We start from the raw sequence: 21739 nt of genomic DNA on the forward strand, positions 1-21739 counted from the left end.
TTTGTAAAATCCAAGTACACCGCTGTATATGCATCTTCCCTGTCCAAGGTATTTATCACCTTGTTATAGTACAAGTTAGTAAAACATGATCTCCCTTTAATAAACCCATGTTGATAACCACAGAGAATACTGCTGTTATCAACCCATTTCTGTATCCTACTTCTCACCAATCTCTCCAGTACCTTCACCACAACTCCAGATATATAGATTGGCCTATAATTTGAAGCTACATCTTTATCACCACCTTTATGCAGTGGAATAATTTTACCCTCCTTCCACTCTCTTGGCACCTGTGCTGTTGTAAGACTCAATAAACTGGCATATCAATGCTATTGGCAATTTCCTGGAATATTCCCTTAAGATGCATGGTGATATGTCATCAAATCCTCTCGCCTTATTGACATTAAGGTTATTTATTTCCTCAGATACCTCCTTCTCACTCACAATTAAGCCATCCTCTCCTATGTCCTCTACACTTAAGTCCCTTATAATTTCATCCTGATCAGGATGAAACACCCTTATAAATTGATCACTGAATACCTCAACAATATCTTCTACAGCAGAAGACATTTATACCATTCTATCATTTTCATCTATTAACATCATCTTACCATGATCATTCTGTCTTCTAATTACCACATATCTAAAATAAAAAAAAGAACTCTAGGGTTTTTTCCACCTGATTTGCCAATTTCCTCATACTCCACTTTTGTTTTCCTTACTAAGTCACTCTCGTGGCTTGTTCTTTATACTCTTCGTATAATTGATTATCGCCACTTACAAAGTACCTTATTCTTCTAGATTTCATGCTTAAGCGCCTCATTCATCCATTTTACACCTATCTTATTCAGCCTTTTGGCATTCAGAATACATTCACACATATCCTCATTCATACATTCTTTTGCTCCCTTATTGCTAACTTTCACTTCCACATTCTCACATTCTTTCACTCTCTCAGTTTCACTAGCTTTCATTTCATTTCCATTGCTTTCATTCATGGCATCTTTTATCTTTTCAGTCTGTTTTGCATTCATTGCCTGGTGGTCTAATAATATATCACATTTCCTACAAAGCCATACTTTCTCTCGTCTCCCAATCACACTCACTCTCTCTCTCTCTCTCTCTCTCTCTCTCCCTCCACAAACACCTCTCTCACACTCCACCATGCATATTATTACACTCACAACATCAAATCATTTTTGAAAAGTCTATGTCGTTAATGTCACTAGATTTTCGCACCAGTCAATGACCGTGTGGTTGATCCCATCAGTACTGCCATTGTGTTATATTTAAAGAAGGCAGGTAATAAATCACACAGAAATTATGTGATTTATTTGTGGGTACTATGTGATTTATTTCTTCGTTATCAAAAATAGTACAACACAACAGTAAATAGTACAACACTAAAATTCATGAAATACTGCCAATTATTACTCAACATAGCACTTATCTTTCTGGAGCTTTTTCCAACACTACACAACTTAGGACACTCTAGTGGCCATTTTAAGATGAAATGATCATCTTTTCATCATCAAGGAATGGTGATGAAATGGAATGGTCATTCCATCTTTCAATGGATGGTCATCATCCTTTCAGAGAATTATGCCCAGTAACTTAATTGGGTTGTCAATATATCAAATTGACATCTAATACAAGATGAAATGAATGTTTTAGCCTGATGACATAATTAGCAACAGTATCAAAACATTTCCCTTACTTAGATTTTTTACATAATAATCACAATATCTCTTGCCTTTCCTATGAAGATAGAAATAAACTTTAGAATTTAATCGGAATAATCATAGCAAGAAGAGTAGATGAACTCCAGAGTTCAACATATTGCTTAAACATATTTGCTTAAAACAAATTTTTTTATAATTGGAATTCCAAACCTGTGAGAAAAAGCAGATGAAGGATATGTCATAATAATTCTTTACTCTACTATTACTTACTAACATAAAACTGGTGTCTTCTGTAATTATAATACCTATGCTGCCTTTGAAAGGAATTATCACCAAAAATCAACTTAATAAATTAAATAATCTATTAGATATAATAAATTTAGTTTAATCCTTTATCCAAGTGTGAGCAAACAAAGTTTGCGCCTGAAAGTATCTTCAGGACTGGGTTAAGGTGGTACACACCAGGGCAACTCGTTGCAAAGGTGGAGCAAGCTACCAACACTCCTATCCTAGTATCTCCTATAATGCAAAACACATCTCCTTGCGGATATGTCTATTGTTATGCATTAAGGGAAGGGCCACTACCCAGACCGGTTTCGACCTTTATTGAGGTCTCTTCAGTGGGAGCCAGGCCCAAGTTGAGATATCAGGCAGAAGCATTTGCAGGTCATTTGCAGTCCTGAAGATACTTTCAGGCGCAAACTTTGTTTGCTCACACTTGGATAAAGGATTAAACTAAATTTATTATACTCTAACCAAGTGGAAAATAAACTTTCAACATCTTTCTCTAAATCCAGAGTAATTTATTAAAAAAGGGTGGCACACCAATTGGCAATTCCTATAGGTGGAGATGACCTGCAAATGCTTCTGCCTGATATCTCGACTTGGGCCTGGCTCCCACTGAAGAGACCTCAATAAAGGTCGAAACCGGTCTGGGTAGTGGCCCTTCCCTTAATGCATAACAATAGACATATCTGCAAGGAGATGTGTTTTGCATTATAGGAGATACTAGGATAGGAGTGTTGGTAGCTTGCTCCACCTTTGCAACGAGTTGCCCTGGTGTGTACCACCTTAACCCAGTCCTGAAGATACTTTCAGGCGCAAACTTTGTTTGCTCACACTTGGATAAAGGATTAAACTAAATTTATTATACTCTAACCAAGTGGAAAATAAACTTTCAACATCTTTCTCTAAATCCAGAGTAATTTATTAAAAAAGGGTGGCACACCAATTGGCAATTCCTATAGGTGGAGATGACCTGCAAATGCTTCTGCCTGATATCTCGACTTGGGCCTGGCTCCCACTGAAGAGACCTCAATAAAGGTCGAAACCGGTCTGGGTAGTGGCCCTTCCCTTAATGCATAACAATAGACATATCCGCAAGGAGATGTGTTTTGCATTATAGGAGATACTAGGATAGGAGTGTTGGTAGCTTGCTCCACCTTTGCAACGAGTTGCCCTGGTGTGTACCACCTTAACCCAGTCCTGAAGATACTTTCAGGCGCAAACTTTGTTTGCTCACACTTGGATAAAGGATTAAACTAAATTTATTATACTCTAACCAAGTGGAAAATAAACTTTCAAAATCTATTAGATAATGTCATCTCTCTCTCTCTCTTCATCCAGAGACTGTTCATAAACTTATGAACATGCAAACTACATAAATCTAGATATCCCGCTCAAATGAATTGCTTACTCAACAGTAAGTCATGCACACAAAATTTCCATGTTCCTTTCCAACCTCGACTCTACTTACCAGCAATTCCTATTCTTATATACAGTAATCCCTCGATTAATGCACCCCCGATTAGTGTGTTTTCGATTAGCGTGTCATTTTATTTCGATACTCAAATTTGATTAGTGCGCCTCTAAAATTTGATTAGTGTGCCTATATACATCTTAAAAATAAATGTTACAGATTTTAAAAATTTTCTATCTATACATTTTTTATGGCTAACTATTTTAAAAAATCCCTCACCAACCAGAATGAAATAATTTAGTTACTGATTTAAAACATTTTACAAAGTTATTTTTAATGGCATACTACACTTCTTCCATGTATGCTATGTATACTATGTTCCAAATTTTTACTGCCAAAATTTATGTCGTCTGCTAATTACATAGCATTTTCCTGATCATATCTCATACCTCCTTTGCAGTTATTTTCCTCACATTTTTTTTTTATTTTAAAGTATTTTCCCAACCTTTCATCATGAGTAAAAGAATTAGTGAGCAAAAAAGTGAACGTGTGAAAATGATTTAAAAAGTAATCTCAATGGAAGAAAAACTTGAAATAATAAAGAAAGTGAACAAAGCGAGTCCACAGAAAAGATAAGACAAGAACACAAAAATGGGTGAATCAACTATAACAGCAATTTTAAGCAACACTGCTGAATACAAAGTATTATAATGACTGAATTAGAGAGACTTCTTTGTACACGGATCAAAGATTGTAACCAAAAATGGATCCTGCTAAGAACTGACCTTATTAAATCAAAAGCATTAAGTTTCTTCTTTGCACCTTTGAAAGAAAAGGCTATCAATGATGGTAAAGAAGAATTCCATGTTAACGCTGGGTTGTTTGAAAAATAGCCGACATAATGTTCTAATCACAGGCGAAGCTGTAAGTGCCGATAAGTAGGTGGCTGCAAATTATCCAAAGATTTGAAAAAAAATTATATAAGAAGGGGGCTATTGTGACCAACAAATATATTCAACATTCACACAGTATCTATCATACTTTGGCTTGAACTTATTCACTGTTATAGTACCCACAACAGACTCAGGCAGCTTATTCAACTCATTCACCACTCTAAAAGTAAAAAAACCCAGCTCTAACACCCTTACTAACTACACTCTTGCCCAGCTTTCATGAATGTCCCCTAGTCCTCCCACCACCAGTCCTGTTCTCAAAAATATCCTCTGAATTAATCCTATAGAAACCCTTCAGCAATTTGAATGTCTCAATCATATTTCCCCTTTTCTGCCTATCAACCAATTTCTGCAACCCACAAATCTTCAACCTGTTTTCATAAGGTTCATTCCATAGACCTGCTATCATCTTGGTCACTCGCCTCTGGATCCTCTCAACCTCCTCCCCATCAAGAAGAAACCTGGGTGACCAGATCTGGGCACAGTAATCAAGATGGGGTCTTATCGAGGCTCGATACAGAGGAACAATAACTTGCTTATCTCTGCTCGTCAAAGTATTCTTCAGCATCCAAAAGTATCTATGACGTATAAGTAAATATGACTTCTCCATTGCTTCCACCTTAGTATCCCCACCTCTGGGTCTGGCTCCCACTAATAAGACCTCAATAAAGGTCGAAACCGGTCTGGGTAGTGGCCCTTCCGTTAATGCATTACACATGTCTGCAAGGAGATGTGCTTTGCATTATGTGAGATACTAAGACAAGGAGTGATGAGAGTTTGGTCCACCTTTACCACGAGTTGCCTCAGTCCTGAAGATACTTCAGGTGTTTGCTTACACTTGGATAAAGGATTAAACTAAATTTATTATAGTCTAACCAAATGGGAAAAAACTTCCAACAATTATATAAAAGCACTGGTCAGACTACACTTGGACTCCTGTGCTCAAATTTAGTCACCTAGAGTGATGTGGAAACATTGGAGAAGGTCTAGAAATTAGTGACTAAGGCAATATCAGGACTCTAGAATGCTGGCTATAGAAAGAGGTTGAAGAAATGTGTATTGCAGAGTTTGGTGGACCGGAGGAGAAGAGATGATATGATAAATATGTTTAAGTTAGTGAGGGGATTTTATAACATTAAAATCCAGAGGGGATTATACAAAGAGTAGAAGGTGACAGAGGAAGAACCAAAGGCTATTCCTGGAAGTTATTATTATTATTATTATTATTATTATTTCGGGCACTCCAGGGAGTCCTTAGACTCATCGAGGGAGGCCCTAAACGTCATGTCCACACAACTATTCGACATTCTCACAATATCTATCATACCTTGCCTTGAACTCGCTCATTGTCATAGCACCCACAATAGACTCTGGCAGCTTATTCCACTCATTTACCACTCTAAAAGTAAAGAACCCAGCTCTAACACCTCTGCTAACCACACTCTTGCCCAGCTTCCATAGGTGTCCCCTAGTTCTCCCACCACCAGTCCTATTCTCAAAAATATCCTCTGAATTAATCCTATAGAATCCTTTTAGCAATTTGAATGTCTCAATCATATCTCACCTTTTCTGCCTATCAACTAGTTTCTGCAACCCACAAATCTTCAACCTGTTCTCATATGGTTCATTCCATAGACCTGCTATCATCTTAGTCACTCGCCTCTGGATCCTCTCCTCCACCTCCTCCCCATCAAGAAGGAACCGAGGTGACCAAATCTGGACACAGTATTCGAGATGAGGTCTTATCAGGGCTCGGTACAGAGGTACAATAACTTGCTTGTCTCTGCTCGTCAAGGTATTTTTCAACAACCAAGTGAGTTGATGAGCTGATTTAGCTACTTTTGCAATCTGCCCCCTAAACTTCATCTTCCTATCCACCAACACTCCCAAGTCCCTGGCCTCATCAATCTCTTGGAGTACAGTTCCACCAATGTGGTATACAGCTGCCAATCTTTTCACCCCAAAATGCATAACCTTACGTTTTGTCACATTAAATTGACATCCATTCTCCTTAGCCCAGAACTCCAATCTATCTAAGTAATCCTTCAAGACTTTGACATCTTCTGCATTCACTATCGCCCTACCCAACTTTGCATCATCAGTGAACAAATGAACTGTTCCACTTAGATCCTTCCCTATATCGTTAATGAACAGATTAAACAGCAGTGGTCCAAGAACAGAACCCTGCGGCACACCACTAGTCACAGGCCGTCTTTTGGACTCTACTCCTGAATAAACTACTCTTTGATATCTCTCCATCAACCACCCACCTATCCATCTCACTTATGTAAGAGCATGGTGAAGGGTGTGAGGAGTAGATTTTTTTACATGGAGAACTGTGGATGAATGGAATGCAATACCAGAATATGTTGTGAATGCAGGAAGTGTTAAAAGTTTTTAGATTCGATATGATAAATAAAAGTTGTCAGTTGAGCGAACCTACCATGACAAGTCTGATGATCCCAATGAAGGGTGTGGTGATGATAATATGAAGCTGGTGAGGTGGATGAAAGGGGTGACTAATGGACAGATATCAGAAAATTGTTGGAGTTAAGGCTAGTAGAAGGCATGTGACAAGGTTCTGTACTTGAGCTACTGCTATTTAACTTATACATTAATTATATCGAAAATGATTTGAGGAGAAATATTCGGTTATTTGCTGATGATGATGTAAAATTGAGTTGAGCAATAGTTAAGATGATATGGAGATCTTGAAAGAAGTTTTATATAAACAATATGGGCAATAAATATGGCTATTGGTTTAATGTAGAAAGTGCAATGTTATTCATTTTGAAATGAAAAGACTGTTAGCAGTGCACTACAGCGATAGAACTGAACTGCAATAAATTAATGTAGCTAAGGATTTCAAGATCTAGTGGGCCCTAATTTGGCATTCAAAGAAAATGTGGCAAAAGTGACTAAAATAGCTCACAGGATTACCTGATTATCAAAGAACATGCTAACAAGCATGTAAGGAGGTCACCGTGCCTCTTTATAAGGCCTTGATACAGTTCTGTCTGGACTATATTCCACAGATCTGATCACCTGGGTTCTTTGGAGATGAAGTGGAAAAAATCCAGAAGTGAGTTAACAAGATGGTGGCAGGTCTATGGGATGTTCCTTATAAGAACAGAATGATTTGCTAGTTATAGAAATTGGCATAGGAGAAAAGGGTGGTAGGGCTATGAGAGAGAAATATAAGTAACTTAAAGGTTGTTGTGGGATTTACATGGAGGAAATTTTTCAGTGCATGAGTAATGTGGGGGAGAGCTGGGGATTATCCCTAGAAATTTAAAAAAAAAAAAAGTTTAGTTAGCAATGGCATGAGGACTATATTTTTTTTGCATAGAAAGCAGTGAATCAGTGGAATGGGTTTCCAGGGTCATTTGTGAAATGCTGTGTCAGTGAATAAATTCAAAGTGAAGTATGACAGGTATTGTGCAGATGATGGTTAGTTTATAGAATGTTAAAAGATTTTTCACTTGGTTATACTATAAATTAAAGATACCAAGGGTTCTTTAATACTTAGTTTAATCCTTTATCCAAGTGCAAGCAAACAAAGTTTGCACCTGAAGTATTTTCAGGACCAGGGCAATGAAAAAACTTCTAACATCTTTCTCTAATCCAGAGTAATTTAATAAAGCTGTGAACACCTTTTTGGATATATGAAATTTCATATATTTGAATATATGAAAATAAGACTTCTGCATTACTTCAACCTTAGTATCACCTCTGGGTCTAACTCCCACTGACGAGACCTCAATAAAGGTCGAAACCGGTCTGGGTAGTGACCCTTCAAGTCTGCAAGGAGATGTGCTTTGCATTATGGGATACTACGGCAAGTGATGTGAAGTCTTAGCTTCCTTATATGAGTTGCCCTAGTCCTGAAAATACTTCAGGTGCAAACTCTGTTTGCTTACAAGGCATCTTTCTTGGTATCTTTAATTTATGTTAATAGAATGTTAGTGAACTTCCCATGATGGGTCTACAAACTCCATGTAGGTGTCCATAATAATAATAAGTGGATGATATTTTTGCTATAAAGTAATGAACTCGCATCAAGATATGTGGAAAGCTTTTCTTCACTTAGTTACCATGCAAGTTATAACAGACAAGAAATTATATTCCTGTTTTAATCCTTCACTGAAGTGTGAACAAAGTTTACACATGAAGAATCTTTACATCTGGGTATATAATGGCTGTTAACTAAACATGAATTGCTTCAGTATAGTAGGGTTGGACAAAATAATGTGAACTAATAATGGGAAATAGGTGATGTGTCTTTATTAATAACGTGTGAAACTACCATTTGTCTTCAATACAGTTGCCAACCATCATGGAATAGATTCATAAAACTTTTTAATAGTCTCCAGTGGAATGTTGTACCATTTGTCGATCAGAATATCTGCCAGTTGCTTGAGAGATGTTGGAGGAGGAAATCTACTTCTCACTCTGCACTCCAAAATTGTCCAGAGTGGTTCGATGATAATCAGTCAGATGTTGAAGTTCTTCTCAATGCTCTTTAAAACAAGACTGAACTGTTCTAGCTGTATGTATGGGTACATTATCATCTTGAAAAATGGCATGATTATTGGAAAACAACATTTGGACCATAGGATGCACCAGATCAGCCAGAATGTCCATGTACATTCTGGCAGTAACGCAACCATTTAGGATTATCCCCATGCTTGACAAGTGGAACCAGACAGTCTGAATTGCCCAATTCCTTGGGAGGCTCTCCATATATAAACCTGACCTGTGGATGTGAATAAAGTAAATGATGACTCATCGGACCATATCATTTATCTCTAGTCATCAGCTGTCCAGGTTTTGTGTTCCTGACACCATATGTTTGACAGTTTCGCACTGGATTTTGTGATTAAAGGTTTAGAAATTACAGATTGTCCATGGATGTTGGCTTTGTGAAGTTCTCTGTAAATGGTCATTGTGAAAATAAGTATCCAAGGTGGATATTGAGTTCAGCTGTCACTTTTGCTGCAGTAGTTCTGTGTTGTTTGGACACAATCCTTGTTATTCAACGGTCTCCATCATTCAATTTTGTTTTTTTGGCCACTATTCTTCTTTGCCAATGAAGTCTTGCCATGCTTTGTGTATGCAGTCATTTTATTATTAAGACTGTTGCTATTGACACACCAACCAACTGGGCTGTTCTGGTTACAGACACTCCTGCTAAACGGGCTCCCAAGATTTGTCCTCTTTGTAAGTCTGACAAGTGACCCATTTTACCGACAGCCTAGACTAACCACTGCTGAACACAACTTGTACTACATTAGCATATAACCTAGAGAATACAAGCGAAGAAAAAAAAACCAACAAACGATATCTGTATTTTTTTACGGTGTAGCATACACTAATCACATTAACTCCTATAACATGGTGTTCACATTATTTTGTCCAACTCCTGTATATACCATAATGCAAGGACCCTTTTTTTTTTTTCGATTTGTATACTGCTATATATTATGAGAAGGGTCACTATCCAGAGCAGTTTTAATCTGCATTGAAGCCTCATCAGTGGGTGCTAGACCAACCGATTAAGATAGTAAGGCAAAATGCTTTTTGGATTTTTTTTACTTGACTTCCAAGTAAATTATAATACACAAGAATACTCAAATGTAAGCAAACAAAGTTTGTGCATGAAATATTTTCAAGATTAGACTACTTATGTAGAGAGGTTGTTGACTTTACATCAACTGCCTTGGTACTTCTCATCTATTATAATTTACATCAAGAACCAGAAGTCTTCCTTCAAAAAATTAATAACTTACACCCTAGAATCAAATTCACCTTGGAAATGGAATCAAACAAAAAAAACCTTATCTTTTCTTGATATCTTTATAAATGAGAAGAAAATGGTTCAGTCATAACTTCTGTTTACTGCAAACAACTTCCTCTGGCTGCTGTATCAATTACAAATCAACTCATCATCCTGAACATAAATATTTTATTATCAAATCATTAGTATCAAGTAAACCTCTTCTCTAAATTGCTACAATTCCAAACATTTTTTTCCAATTTTATAAGAAAAGATGACTCTCATATGATACTGATTCCATATATTCAAGGAACTTCTGAATGAAGTTAAGTTACTCATATCCTGAAAAAAATTCCATCTCTCAGTAACATACAAACCTATCAATGAAATTAAATTCTTTTACTTTCTCTGAAAGATAAAATACAACCACCACTATTGCTATGTAGAGTCTATGAAATTTCTTGTAACTGCAAGTTATTCTATTTCTAGAGTCTCCATAGCTTAATCAGTACAGAAGAAGCCCTTTGGTCAGAAAGACATGGGTTCTATTCCCATCCATGATGTGAGGAACCTTTATCTGGTCTCTTTCGACTAAAGGTGTGTTAGTCGGTCTCATACGGAGATAGAACACAAGTGGATTTACAGTCGTACGATATATCCTTATCTGTCTTATCATACCCTTTATGAAGCAGAACAATTTTGCCCTCTTCCACTCCTTTGGAACTTGGGAAATCTCAAGTTAAAGAGATAAGTTAAAGCTGTTGTTAACTTCCTGGAACATTCCTGCAAGACCTTCTGCAACAACTTCTTCAAATCCCTTTTCACATTCTTTATCTTACTATCTAAGTCATTTATGTCCACCACTTATATGACACCCATTCCTTCCTTCTATGCAACGCATCTGATATTTGTTTCAATGTACTACCTGGGAAACATGTATTATGTACCTTACTATTTATCACACCTTTAATGATCGAATCACCATATAAAACCATCCTATTGTCTTTAGATACTTGATTCTTTGTATTAAAATCCTTCTCATTTACTTCTTCATATTAAAATCCTTCTCTCAGTCTCTTCTTCTTGGAGGAGGAAAGTGAGCATGTAAATGTTCAATTTCCTCCTCTATAAATTTAATCTGACTCTTCATTTTCATTAACTCTTGCCTAAGCTCTTCCATGTCACTTCTATTTTTATCATTGCCAGCACGTCCAACCATTTTCTGATTACTCCTGGTGATACTATTCTCATTTTTCGAACTGACCTTTCATCATTAACCATTAACATTTTTTTTTAACTCATAAACCATTAACATTTTTTGGCACTTACATGGTATTGTATAAAAAAGGATTAAACAACTGTTGCAGCTATCCACTGCAAAAAGTCCAGAGAAAAACTTTATGTCCGAGATGAAATCTTCAACATTGCTGGTGTGTGTGTGTTTCACCACTGCCTCCATTTTCGTAACATTAACTAGCACTTCAAGGTTAATCAAAACAACAACCAAAGCAAACACTTTTAAAATCACAATTTAAGAAGAAAAAAAAAAAAACACTTATCAGGTTGAGAGCTAAGAATGATATAGCATGAATTGATTATATGAGAAGGATTAAAAAGAGATATTTCTTCATATAAAGATTTTTCCCTCCTAATCACCAGTTGAGATATAATAAGACATGATGGTGAGATCATACATAATAAACACAAAGGATATTTATAAAAATAAGGGTTTTAAATAAGATTTATAACTTAAATAAGATTTATAAAAAAGGATTAAACCAAATATATAATTGTTAGCATATCCAAGTGAAAAAACTTCCATCAACTTATCTCTAATCCAAAGAATTTCAATAATAAGGTGTGGCAACTTTTGGCAACTCGTATATAAAAATATAACTTTTCAATTACTTCCACCTTAGTATCACCACCTCTGGGTCTGGCTCCCACTGATGAGACCACAATAAAGGTTGAAACCGGTCTGGGTAGTGACCCTTCCCTTAATGCATACCATTATACATGTCCACAAGGAGATGTACTTTGCATTATGGGAGATACTAAGGCAAGTGATGAGAACTTATACCACCTTTACCACGAGTAGCCCCAGTCCTGAAAATATTTCAGATGCAAACTTTGTTTGCTTACACTTGAATAAAGGATTAAACCAAATATATAATTGGTAGCATAGCCAAGTGAAAATGTTTCCATCAAGATTTATAACTATAATGATAAGGGACGGAGATGAAAAAAAAAAGTTCACAGTCGATTCTCACAATGGTAAATACCATTTCCATTATAATCTTTAGAGGTACTTGTGGCATAGTATATTTAATAATAAAACACATAAAGACCACAGTAATACCTTTTAATTAATAAAGGTACAAATATTTCGTACTGAAATAAACAGTACATCTTCAGTGTCATACAAACAGTTAAAAGAATGGAATACAAAGTAAAGAACAGTCAGTGGATCACCAATTAACATTGTTGCCACAACAATGTTAATTGGCGAGATTAATTACTAAATATTATTAAATAATCCTTTAAAGATAATTAATTTTTATGGGTGCATAAAATAAAAGTTTCCCACAGATTTTTTCCAGTTTTTTCCACAGAATGGCCTGTTTATCCAATATAAGATACATTGCATTCACATGCTGTACCAGAATTATGAAACCTCATAAGTCTGGTCAAGCACAATACAGCATTGACACTACTCATAATATCAAGTGGGATAAAGCTCTTCTCCTCCATAGATGCAGGTTCAAATATGAACGCCTCTTTAAAGAAAGTTGTGAAGCTATTTTACATTGGCCGAATCTAAATCGAAATGACTGTCTCTCTCTCTTAAAAATCTGGGAGACTTTTATTTTATGCAACCATAAAAATTAATTATCTTTAAAGGATTATTTACTAATATTTAGTAATTAATCTCCTAGCACACGGCAATAATGTTAATTGGTGATCCACGGCTGTTCTTTACTTTGAATTCCATTCTTTTAACTGTTTGTAAGACACTAAAGATGCACTGTTAATTTCAGTACAAAATATTTGTACCGTTATTAATTAAAAGTTATTACTGTGGTCTTTATGTGTTTTATTAATAAACACCATTATAGCAACCTCACTCATTGACAACCTAGCAATAAGTCCTAGACAAAGCTCTAAAAACACCAATACCATTTTAAAGAAAAATTTGCTACAGCAAACCTTACTCTATAACAAACTTTTTTTTTTTTTGAAATTTCTGTGGGTTCACCATAAAGAGTAAATAGCCAAATAGTTTAAACGAGACTAGCGTGTCAAACTTTCCCATGCAGAAAGTTGCTATAGTTCCATTTAAAGTATTTGGCTATATGGCTTTAACAAGAAATGCAGTTATTTTTTATATATAATGACTATTCCACTTAAATTACTTCCTGGTTATATATTTTGTTAATATATATGATTCTCTACCTTTCTAGCCTGATTTCATAGCCAACACTTGATCCACAACTTTCAGCTCGTTCCTGTGCAACTCGTTCTGCAACCTATTAAAATTTGTTAAAACTATACAGACTGCAAATCGATACTTTGAAATAAACCAATAATAGCAACATTTAATTTTAATTCAATTTCAATGTTTGTTAGTATGATTCAAATTCCACTAAAAATGTTTTTTTTTTTTTGTTAAAAAAATAAAAAAGTGCATCATCACACAGCAGAATGAAAATTCTTTATATTTAGATACTGCATATTCAAATGCATTTTATTTTAAGAAAACCAAAACTGTGATGCTGATGGAATGTCAATATTGGAATATTATGCACTTCCTAAACCTAATGTATACATACTGCTAATGAAAATTCTCAAAAATCAAAATGCATTTAGAAATTATAATGGTTACTAAAAGGCTTGCAGATACAGAATACACTATATTCATAATCTTTTGAGAATGTACACAGTTAAGATAATGGCACATTTGTAATAACATTACATCCCTCCCCCTACACACACACACACCAAACTATCACTAACATGGAGTGGTGAACACTTGGAATCCTGGGTGATATGGTATATGCTCTGGGGTTGCACAACATGTGCCATAACACCCAGGATTCCAGGATGGCATATACCCAATCATTTTGGTAGTTAAACATCTCTTCAATAGTGAAAATCTTCTCATCTGTGAAGAATATACCTCTGTGTCTGTTGTTCACATACCACCAGAGAAGTACCATGGATTTTGTCACCATTACATAATTTGTGATGTTAGGAAGCATCCAGTAGAACAAGGCTCATATCCCCAGTTCATCAGTGTTAGTACACATGACATTGTTCTCTGTAAAACATTCGTTTCTAGCAACATCACTTTTTGCATTCACACAGGATTACAGCAGAGGCATGCCTTCACAGTCCTCACAAGCTGTTACATCCTAATGCAGTGTGGTCAACCTGTTCTTTGTTAGTTATGTCTTCTGTATTGTTATAATGGTTAACCGTCCAATACACAAACATCCTATTGATCCTGAATGTTTTTAGTGTGTTGAAAATAACTGGTGGCTGCATTCCAACCTTGCAAAGTGATATTACAGCAACATGGTTCTCATAATCTCCCCACTCCATGTTAACCTGTACATCTAGACAACACTCTCTCTTGGCTTCACACAGCACCACTAATGGAACCGGGCTTGTATAATTCTGTGGGCAACACAGGGGGTGTGTGGAAGTTGTAGCAGTATTTATGGCAAGACTGTGTACAGTATATTAGGCAATTCTGAAATATTTGTTCTGTGAGTTTGGAGTTAAATTACAAAGGAGTGTGGAATAGTTTCTGCACGTGTTTAAACAGATTTAGAGGTGAGCAAGTGAATTATGGATGCCAATTTTGATGACAGTGGTCATGAAAATATTTGTAAAGTAGTATATATAATGCAACTCTGCAATAGGTGAAACTTAGGCTCGTTCCTATGCTAGTCCTAAGCCTGGGTAAAAGAAGAAGGTTGAGCGATGGGCTAATCGCACATCCCATCCTCATAAAAAAGTGCTGATTACAGAAACCATTAGTGAAGCAAGAAATCTCTTGGGGGCAGAGTGCTACGACCTGTAGTTCCCTGACAGATGACTACTTGCAGGACTTTGGAGAGGAGCCAACATCTATGATGCAAGTGGGGGGCCAAGCCTTATGGAATCTCACTTGCAGATGAGGTCAATCACTCACCCTAAAATTAAACTTAAAATCAGAACATGGAATGTCCACACAATGTATCAAATCGGAAAAACCAGGCAGATAGTCAACAAAATGAATAAATATGGTATTGATATCTTAGGAATTGCTGAAACAAGACAGACAGGCTGAAGATTATTATTATTTGATACCTCCAGAGAGTCCAAAAACTCATTAAGGGAGGGCACCTGCTTTACAACTCTGTCAGCACCACTCAATCCACTAACTACGCCAATGCCATCTACCGCCGACCACCACAACCACTAGTATTACCACAGACAATCACAAACATCCATGCCCACAGCGGGATTCGGACCCGCAGCCTTTTGGCTGGAGAGCGGATATGATAACCACTCGGCTAGCCTCGCTGGCTGAGTGGTAAGCATATGTGGTTAGATGATGATGTGAGTGGTTAGCCTATGTAGTTTGATGATGCAAGACATGAAAAAAGAGTTGCGATGACTGTAAGTGAGAAAGCGAGGAAAAGTCTGATGGATTGAAACCCAGTAAATAATCAAATAATTAAAGCTAGATTTTTCGCCAGGTTCACAAAATTGACCAGTACAGGCATATGCACCCACAAATAATACTGAAGAAATGGAGAACGGAAAATTCTATGATCAGCTTCAAAAAGTGATTGACAAAGTTCCTAAACATGACCTAGTAATTGTGATGGAAGACATGAATGCTAAAAGTAGGAAAAAAGAAAGAAGAATGATGAATGTGCTATAGGGAACGAAGCGAGTGGTGAACAAACTGAAAATGGAGAACTTTTTACATCCTTCTGCAAATTAAATAACTTCATCATAGGAGGTACTATGTTTAAACATAAAGAAATTCAAAAAATAACATGGATTTCCCCTGATGGAAAAATAAAAAATCAGATTGCTCAATTTGCTATATGTAACACTTTCAAGAGAACACTACAAGATGTAAGGGTCAAAAGAGAAGCTGATGTAACTTCAGGCCATTTTCTGCTAATTGTGGTAATCAAACTAAAGCTAGCAAGAAATTCAAAACTGAGAAAGAATAAGAAAATTATATATAACATTGATAAACTGAAGGAAAAGAAAACAAAAGAGAAATTCACCGATGAACTGAAGAACAGATTCTCAGTTTTGGAAGAATCGAATGGTAATGATGAGGAAAATAAGATTGAAGTCAACTGGGAAAAGTGTAAAGAAACCTTTAACAAAACTGCAGAAGATATTTTAGGAGTGGCAAGTAGGAAGTCACATAAAGAATGGATTACAGAAAATACATTAAAACTAATTGAAGAAAGGAAAAAGATAAAAGAAAAAATAAAACTCAAAGTCAGAAAGATTATGCAGAGAATATCAGGAGCAATACTGAGAAGTACATAAAATGGTGAAGCGTCCTCCACCAGAAATGACAGGAGAAACTACTATCAGCTGTTGACTGATTATACTCAGAGAGCAAATGATACTGAAAATCTTGGAGAAGTTTATAAAATTATAAGGCAATTTGGTGGAATCTATCAGAAGAATGAATGTGGAGTTAAAGATAAAAACAGTCAACTTTTAACTCAAGAGCAAGAAGTCAATAAAGATGGAAAGAGTATTTTGAAGAACTATTAAATGTTAAATATGATTCTATAAATCCAAATATTGAATCCCCTTTCGATACCAATGATTTCAAACTTGATGTAAACATGAAAGAAATCACAGTGCAAGAAATCATGGGAGCAATCAAGATCCAAAAGAATAGAAAAGCAAGTGGAAATGATAACATTAGTACGGAATTGTTCAAAGCTAGCCTAAAAACATTAGCAACTATACTGTATAACCTGTTTAATTTCATCTGGGCATCTGAGAAGGTTCCGAGTACTTGGAAAGAATCATAAAAAAGTCAAAATTCAAAAAAAAAAAAAAAAAAATTTATCTTACAGGCTGCACCAACTGGAGAAGAATCAGCCTATTGTCAGTACCATCAAAAATCTTCACTAGAATTATAATAAATAGAACAAAAGATAGTACAGAGAAAACACTGAGAATAGAACAAGCAGGTTTCAGAAATGAAAGAAGCACAATGAATCAAATTTTTATTCTTAGAAACATAATGGAACAGAGTGTGGAACAAAATTCAACTATATATCTAAACTTCATTGATTTTAATTAAGCATTTGACAGCATAGACAGAGAATGTCTATAGAAAATCTTAAAAATGTATGGATTCTCTGAAAAAATAATCATCATCATTAAATTCCTGCCATGTACCCACCCTCAAGGGGTGTACAGGGTGAAAAAATAATAAATATCAAAAAATATTTGCATGATGAAAGTAAGAGTCAAATCCTAGTAAACAGAAGAACCTCCAAAAGTTTTGACATCAAAACTGGTGTTAAGCAAGGCTGTGTCATGTCTGGAATTTCATCATTATCACAGACTGGGTAATGCGGTACACATGCTGAAAACCTGAAAAAGATGGAAGATTTGGACTATGCTGACGACATTGTACTAAATATCATCTAGATTTCAAGATAGGAAAATTAAGACAACAAAGCTAGATGAAACTGCTAAACAATTAGGTTTATACATCATTGAGAAGAAAACCAATGATATTAAAAATCAACAGTTAAAAGAATGATCCAATCTTTACAAGTGGAAATCAAGTAGAAGTGACAAACACTTTTAATTACCTCAGAGCAACTGTCAACATGGAAGGTGGTACAAACGAATAAGAATAAAAAAAGCTTGCTATGCATTTAAAACTATACAGAAAATTTGGAAATCATCAAATATAAAAATAAACCTCAAGGTGCAAATTTTTAATTCAGTTGTTAAATCTGTACTACTTTATGGAAGTGAATCATGGAAATTTACCAACCAACAAGAAAATAAAATTGATACCTTCCAAACAAAATGTCTTTGCAGAATTCTCAAAATTTAAAGGCCAAATAAAATTTCAAATATTGAAATATACAAAACAAAAACCAAACCCATCACAACAGAGTTAAAGAAATGCAGATGCACATGGATAGATCATGTATTGAGAATGCCAACATCTGAACAACATTGACATAGGTGCCTGATAAAAGGAAGAAGGGAAGACCCAAAATAGACATGGCGCCAGATAGTAATCAAAGAACGAAAAAAAATTAGAATGGGTGAGCTGGGGGAGAGCAAGAGAAACAGCACTGGACCAAAGAGGATGGTACACTAAACTCATTGCCTCATACACCACATAGGTGTAAAAGAACAATAAGCATATACAGGGTGGTTCAAAATTCCACATACAAACTTTGAGGAAAGGTAGAGAACATCAAAATCAACAATATTCACATAGGAAAGAATGACTGGAAATGCCACCGGAAGGTACTAACAGGGACACGGATACAGAAATAACACAAGGCAGTAAGTAGTGTAAAAAACTTTATTAGGCGTAACTGAACAGTTCAATAGTAGTTTGATACATAATATGGTTTCACATCAGGTGCTCAAAGTTACGACCATTAGAAGTGATGCATGCCTGACACAGACGACACATTGATTGCTGTACATTTTAGAAAATACCTGGAGTTTTCCAGATATTAGCAGTGGCGATGGCAATTCTTGCCACGAGGCACATGTCAGAGGCAACAGTCATTTCGCACACCATGGCTTTAAGGGTCCCCACACAGAAAAAAATCAATGATCGATAAATCAGGTAAGCGTGGGGCCATGCAACGGGTCCACCATGCCCAATCCATCGGGCCCCAAAGGACCTGTCCAAATACTGATGCACAGAAATGTCAAAATGGGCTGGAGCCCCGCCGTGTTGGAACCACATCTGCCGATGCACAGTCACTGGGAGTCCTGTCAGGGTGGTAACAGGTATATGGGCCGACTAAACAGTCAGCGACGATACCTGCCCATTCATTGATGGCGAAGCATTATTGTGCAGCATGTGATCGCACAGCATGTGGGTTCTCATGGGCTCACACATGAGCATTGTGGTGATTGAAGACCCCCCCCCCCTTGCAGGTAAATGAAGCTTCATCAGTGAACAAAACACAAGTTGGAAAATCTGGGTCTATGACACTTTTCTGCAGAAACCACTGAGCGAATTCCACGTAGAGGTTAATCTTCGGCTATCAGTAAATGGACCCATTGCAGATGAAATGGATGCAAGGACTCAGAGTGCAAAATGCGCAATACACTGAATCGAGATACTCCTATAGCAGAGGCAACGGCACATGTGCTTGTCTCTGGATTATTGTCCATCGCATGCAACACCTCTTCATCCATGGCAGGATTTTGCATCGATCATGGCCACTCACTATCATGCCTGCGATCCCTGAATGATCCATAGTCACACAAATTCTGATGCAAATGCACAAACATTTGGTGATGCAGTACCCATCTGTTTGGGTACCTTTCGCAATACATCCGTGCAGCAGTTCGTCCATTACCGTCAGCTAACCTGTAAACGAGATGCATGTCTGCCATCTCAGCATTCATAAAACGATGCATGTTCTTCGTACGTCGCCGAAAGCTTGAATGAGAAAACCCCAACTGCTCATCTGGAGCGCTGGTGAACAGCGCCACCTATCACTTTTGGGTGGTGTTTCCAGTCATGCTTTCCTGTGTGAATATGGTTGATTTTGATGTTCATTACCTCCCCTCAAAGTTTTTACATGGAATTTTGAACCACCCTGTATAATACAGGTTCTGGCTCAAATGAAATAAACTGAATAAACCCAAGTGTACATTAATAAATTGAGTTTAATCCTTTATCCAAGTGTGAGCAAACAAAGTTTGCGCCTGAAATTATCTTCAAGACTGGGGTTAGACTATAATAAATTTAGTTTAATCCTTTATCCAAGTGTAAGCAAACAAAGTTTGCACCTGAAAGTATCTTCAGGACTGAGGTAAGGTGGTACAACACTGGGCAACTTGTTGCAAAGGTGGAGCAAGCTAACATCACTCCTATCTCAGTATCTCCCATAATATTTCCCAATAAAGGTCGAAACTAGTCTGGGTAGTGGCCCTTCCCTTAATGCATAACATTATACATATCCGCAAGGAAATGTGTTCTGCATTATGGGAGATACTGAGATAGGAGTGATGTTAGCTTGCTCAACCTTTGCAACGAGCGTATTCTTCAACTTTTTCAATGGTGTGAGATTCTAGAGCGATTGTATGATCTTTACAGTATTTGTTTTTCATCCATCTTGTTTTGTCCAGGTGTATTTCCAATCCAATTATTTGGCAGTTCTGGCTTATGTTATTCAGCACTAATTCTAAGAGTTTCAGTGAGTGAGATATTAATACCACATCATCAGAGAATAATAGGATATTTAAGATTTCACCATCAATGTTTATTCCATCTTTCATGACAATTTTTCGAATGATGCTGTCCAAAGTAGATGTAAAGAGATTAGGTCATAAGACGTACTCAAGTTAATTTTAATTGGGTGATTGAAAAGGGTGATATTTGTTGTGCCTTCTTTGTAGATATCTTTTATGAGTTGGATGTATGCTTTTTCTACGCCTTGTTCTATTAAAGCTTGGAAAACTGGGTTATGCTCAACAGTGTCAAATGCCTTTTTAAAATCTATAAAAAGAAGACAAAGTGAGATCTGGTATTCCCTGCATCTTTCTGTTAGCTAAGTAATAGTTTGAATGTGATCTATTGTTGAAAAGCCTTTTTTGAAACCAGCCTGTTCTTTGCAGCTATTTTCGTTGATGGAGGTTTGTATTCGGCTTAGGATGACTCTAGCGAATATTTTATATGTGTGTGCTAATAGACAGATGGGTATATAGTTACTGATGTCTTCTTTATTACCTTTTTTTATGCAGAATTATGGTCTTTGATGTTTTCCATTCAGTAGGTATTTTCCTTAATTGTATATATCAGGTAAACCTTTCTGCTAAAGCTTTAAAGAGTATTTGTCCACCAATTTTTAATTCATCAGATTTTATACTGTCAATTCCTGGTGATTGATCATTTTTTGATCTGACAAGAGCTGACATTAATATCTCCAATTCTGATATCATGTTTAACACCACTTTCCTTCATAATGTGATCCATATAGATAATGAATAACAGAGGGGGATAATGCACATCCTTGTCTCACACCAGATTTAACATTAAACCATCTTCCTGTACTTCCTTCAATAACTGCTGACTTACAACTCAAATAAAGACTAAGCATTGCTTGATATAATGTCCCACTGACACCATATAACTGTAGTGTATTGAATAGCTTCTATCTTGGCACCTTGTCGTATGCCTTTTCCAGATCGAGAAAATTTAAATAGAGATCTTTGTTAAATTCCCATGCTTTCTCAACTATTTGTCGTAAAGTGAAGATCTGATCCTGATAGCCTCTATTTGGCCTGAAACCAGCTTGTTCTTCCACAATTCTTCTCAACCGTTTCTCAAGTATATTGGCATAAATCTTGCCCAGAACATTCAATACGG

At 36.3% G+C, this 21739-nt stretch overlaps 1 protein-coding gene across 4 annotated transcripts in view; it reads right to left on the minus strand.

Moving 5' to 3' along the window:
- The window catches only part of LOC150107666 (ATP-dependent DNA/RNA helicase DHX36-like), a 589788-nt gene that overhangs the window by 453099 nt on the left and 114950 nt on the right, over positions 1-21739 (minus strand). For all 4 annotated transcript variants that reach the window (XM_090391452.1, XM_090391454.1, XM_090391451.1 and 1 more), the window contains one exon: positions 13564-13637. In XM_090391452.1, coding sequence (XP_090247578.1) covers positions 13564-13637 — 74 coding nt within the window. The remainder of the gene's footprint in view (positions 1-13563; positions 13638-21739) is intronic.

This window comes from Typopeltis vanoorti, chromosome 4 (assembly GCF_054136105.1).
Source record: "Typopeltis vanoorti isolate ZY-2024b chromosome 4, IOZ_Tvanoo_1.0, whole genome shotgun sequence".
NCBI classification, from domain to species: Eukaryota; Metazoa; Arthropoda; class Arachnida; order Uropygi; family Thelyphonidae; genus Typopeltis; species Typopeltis vanoorti.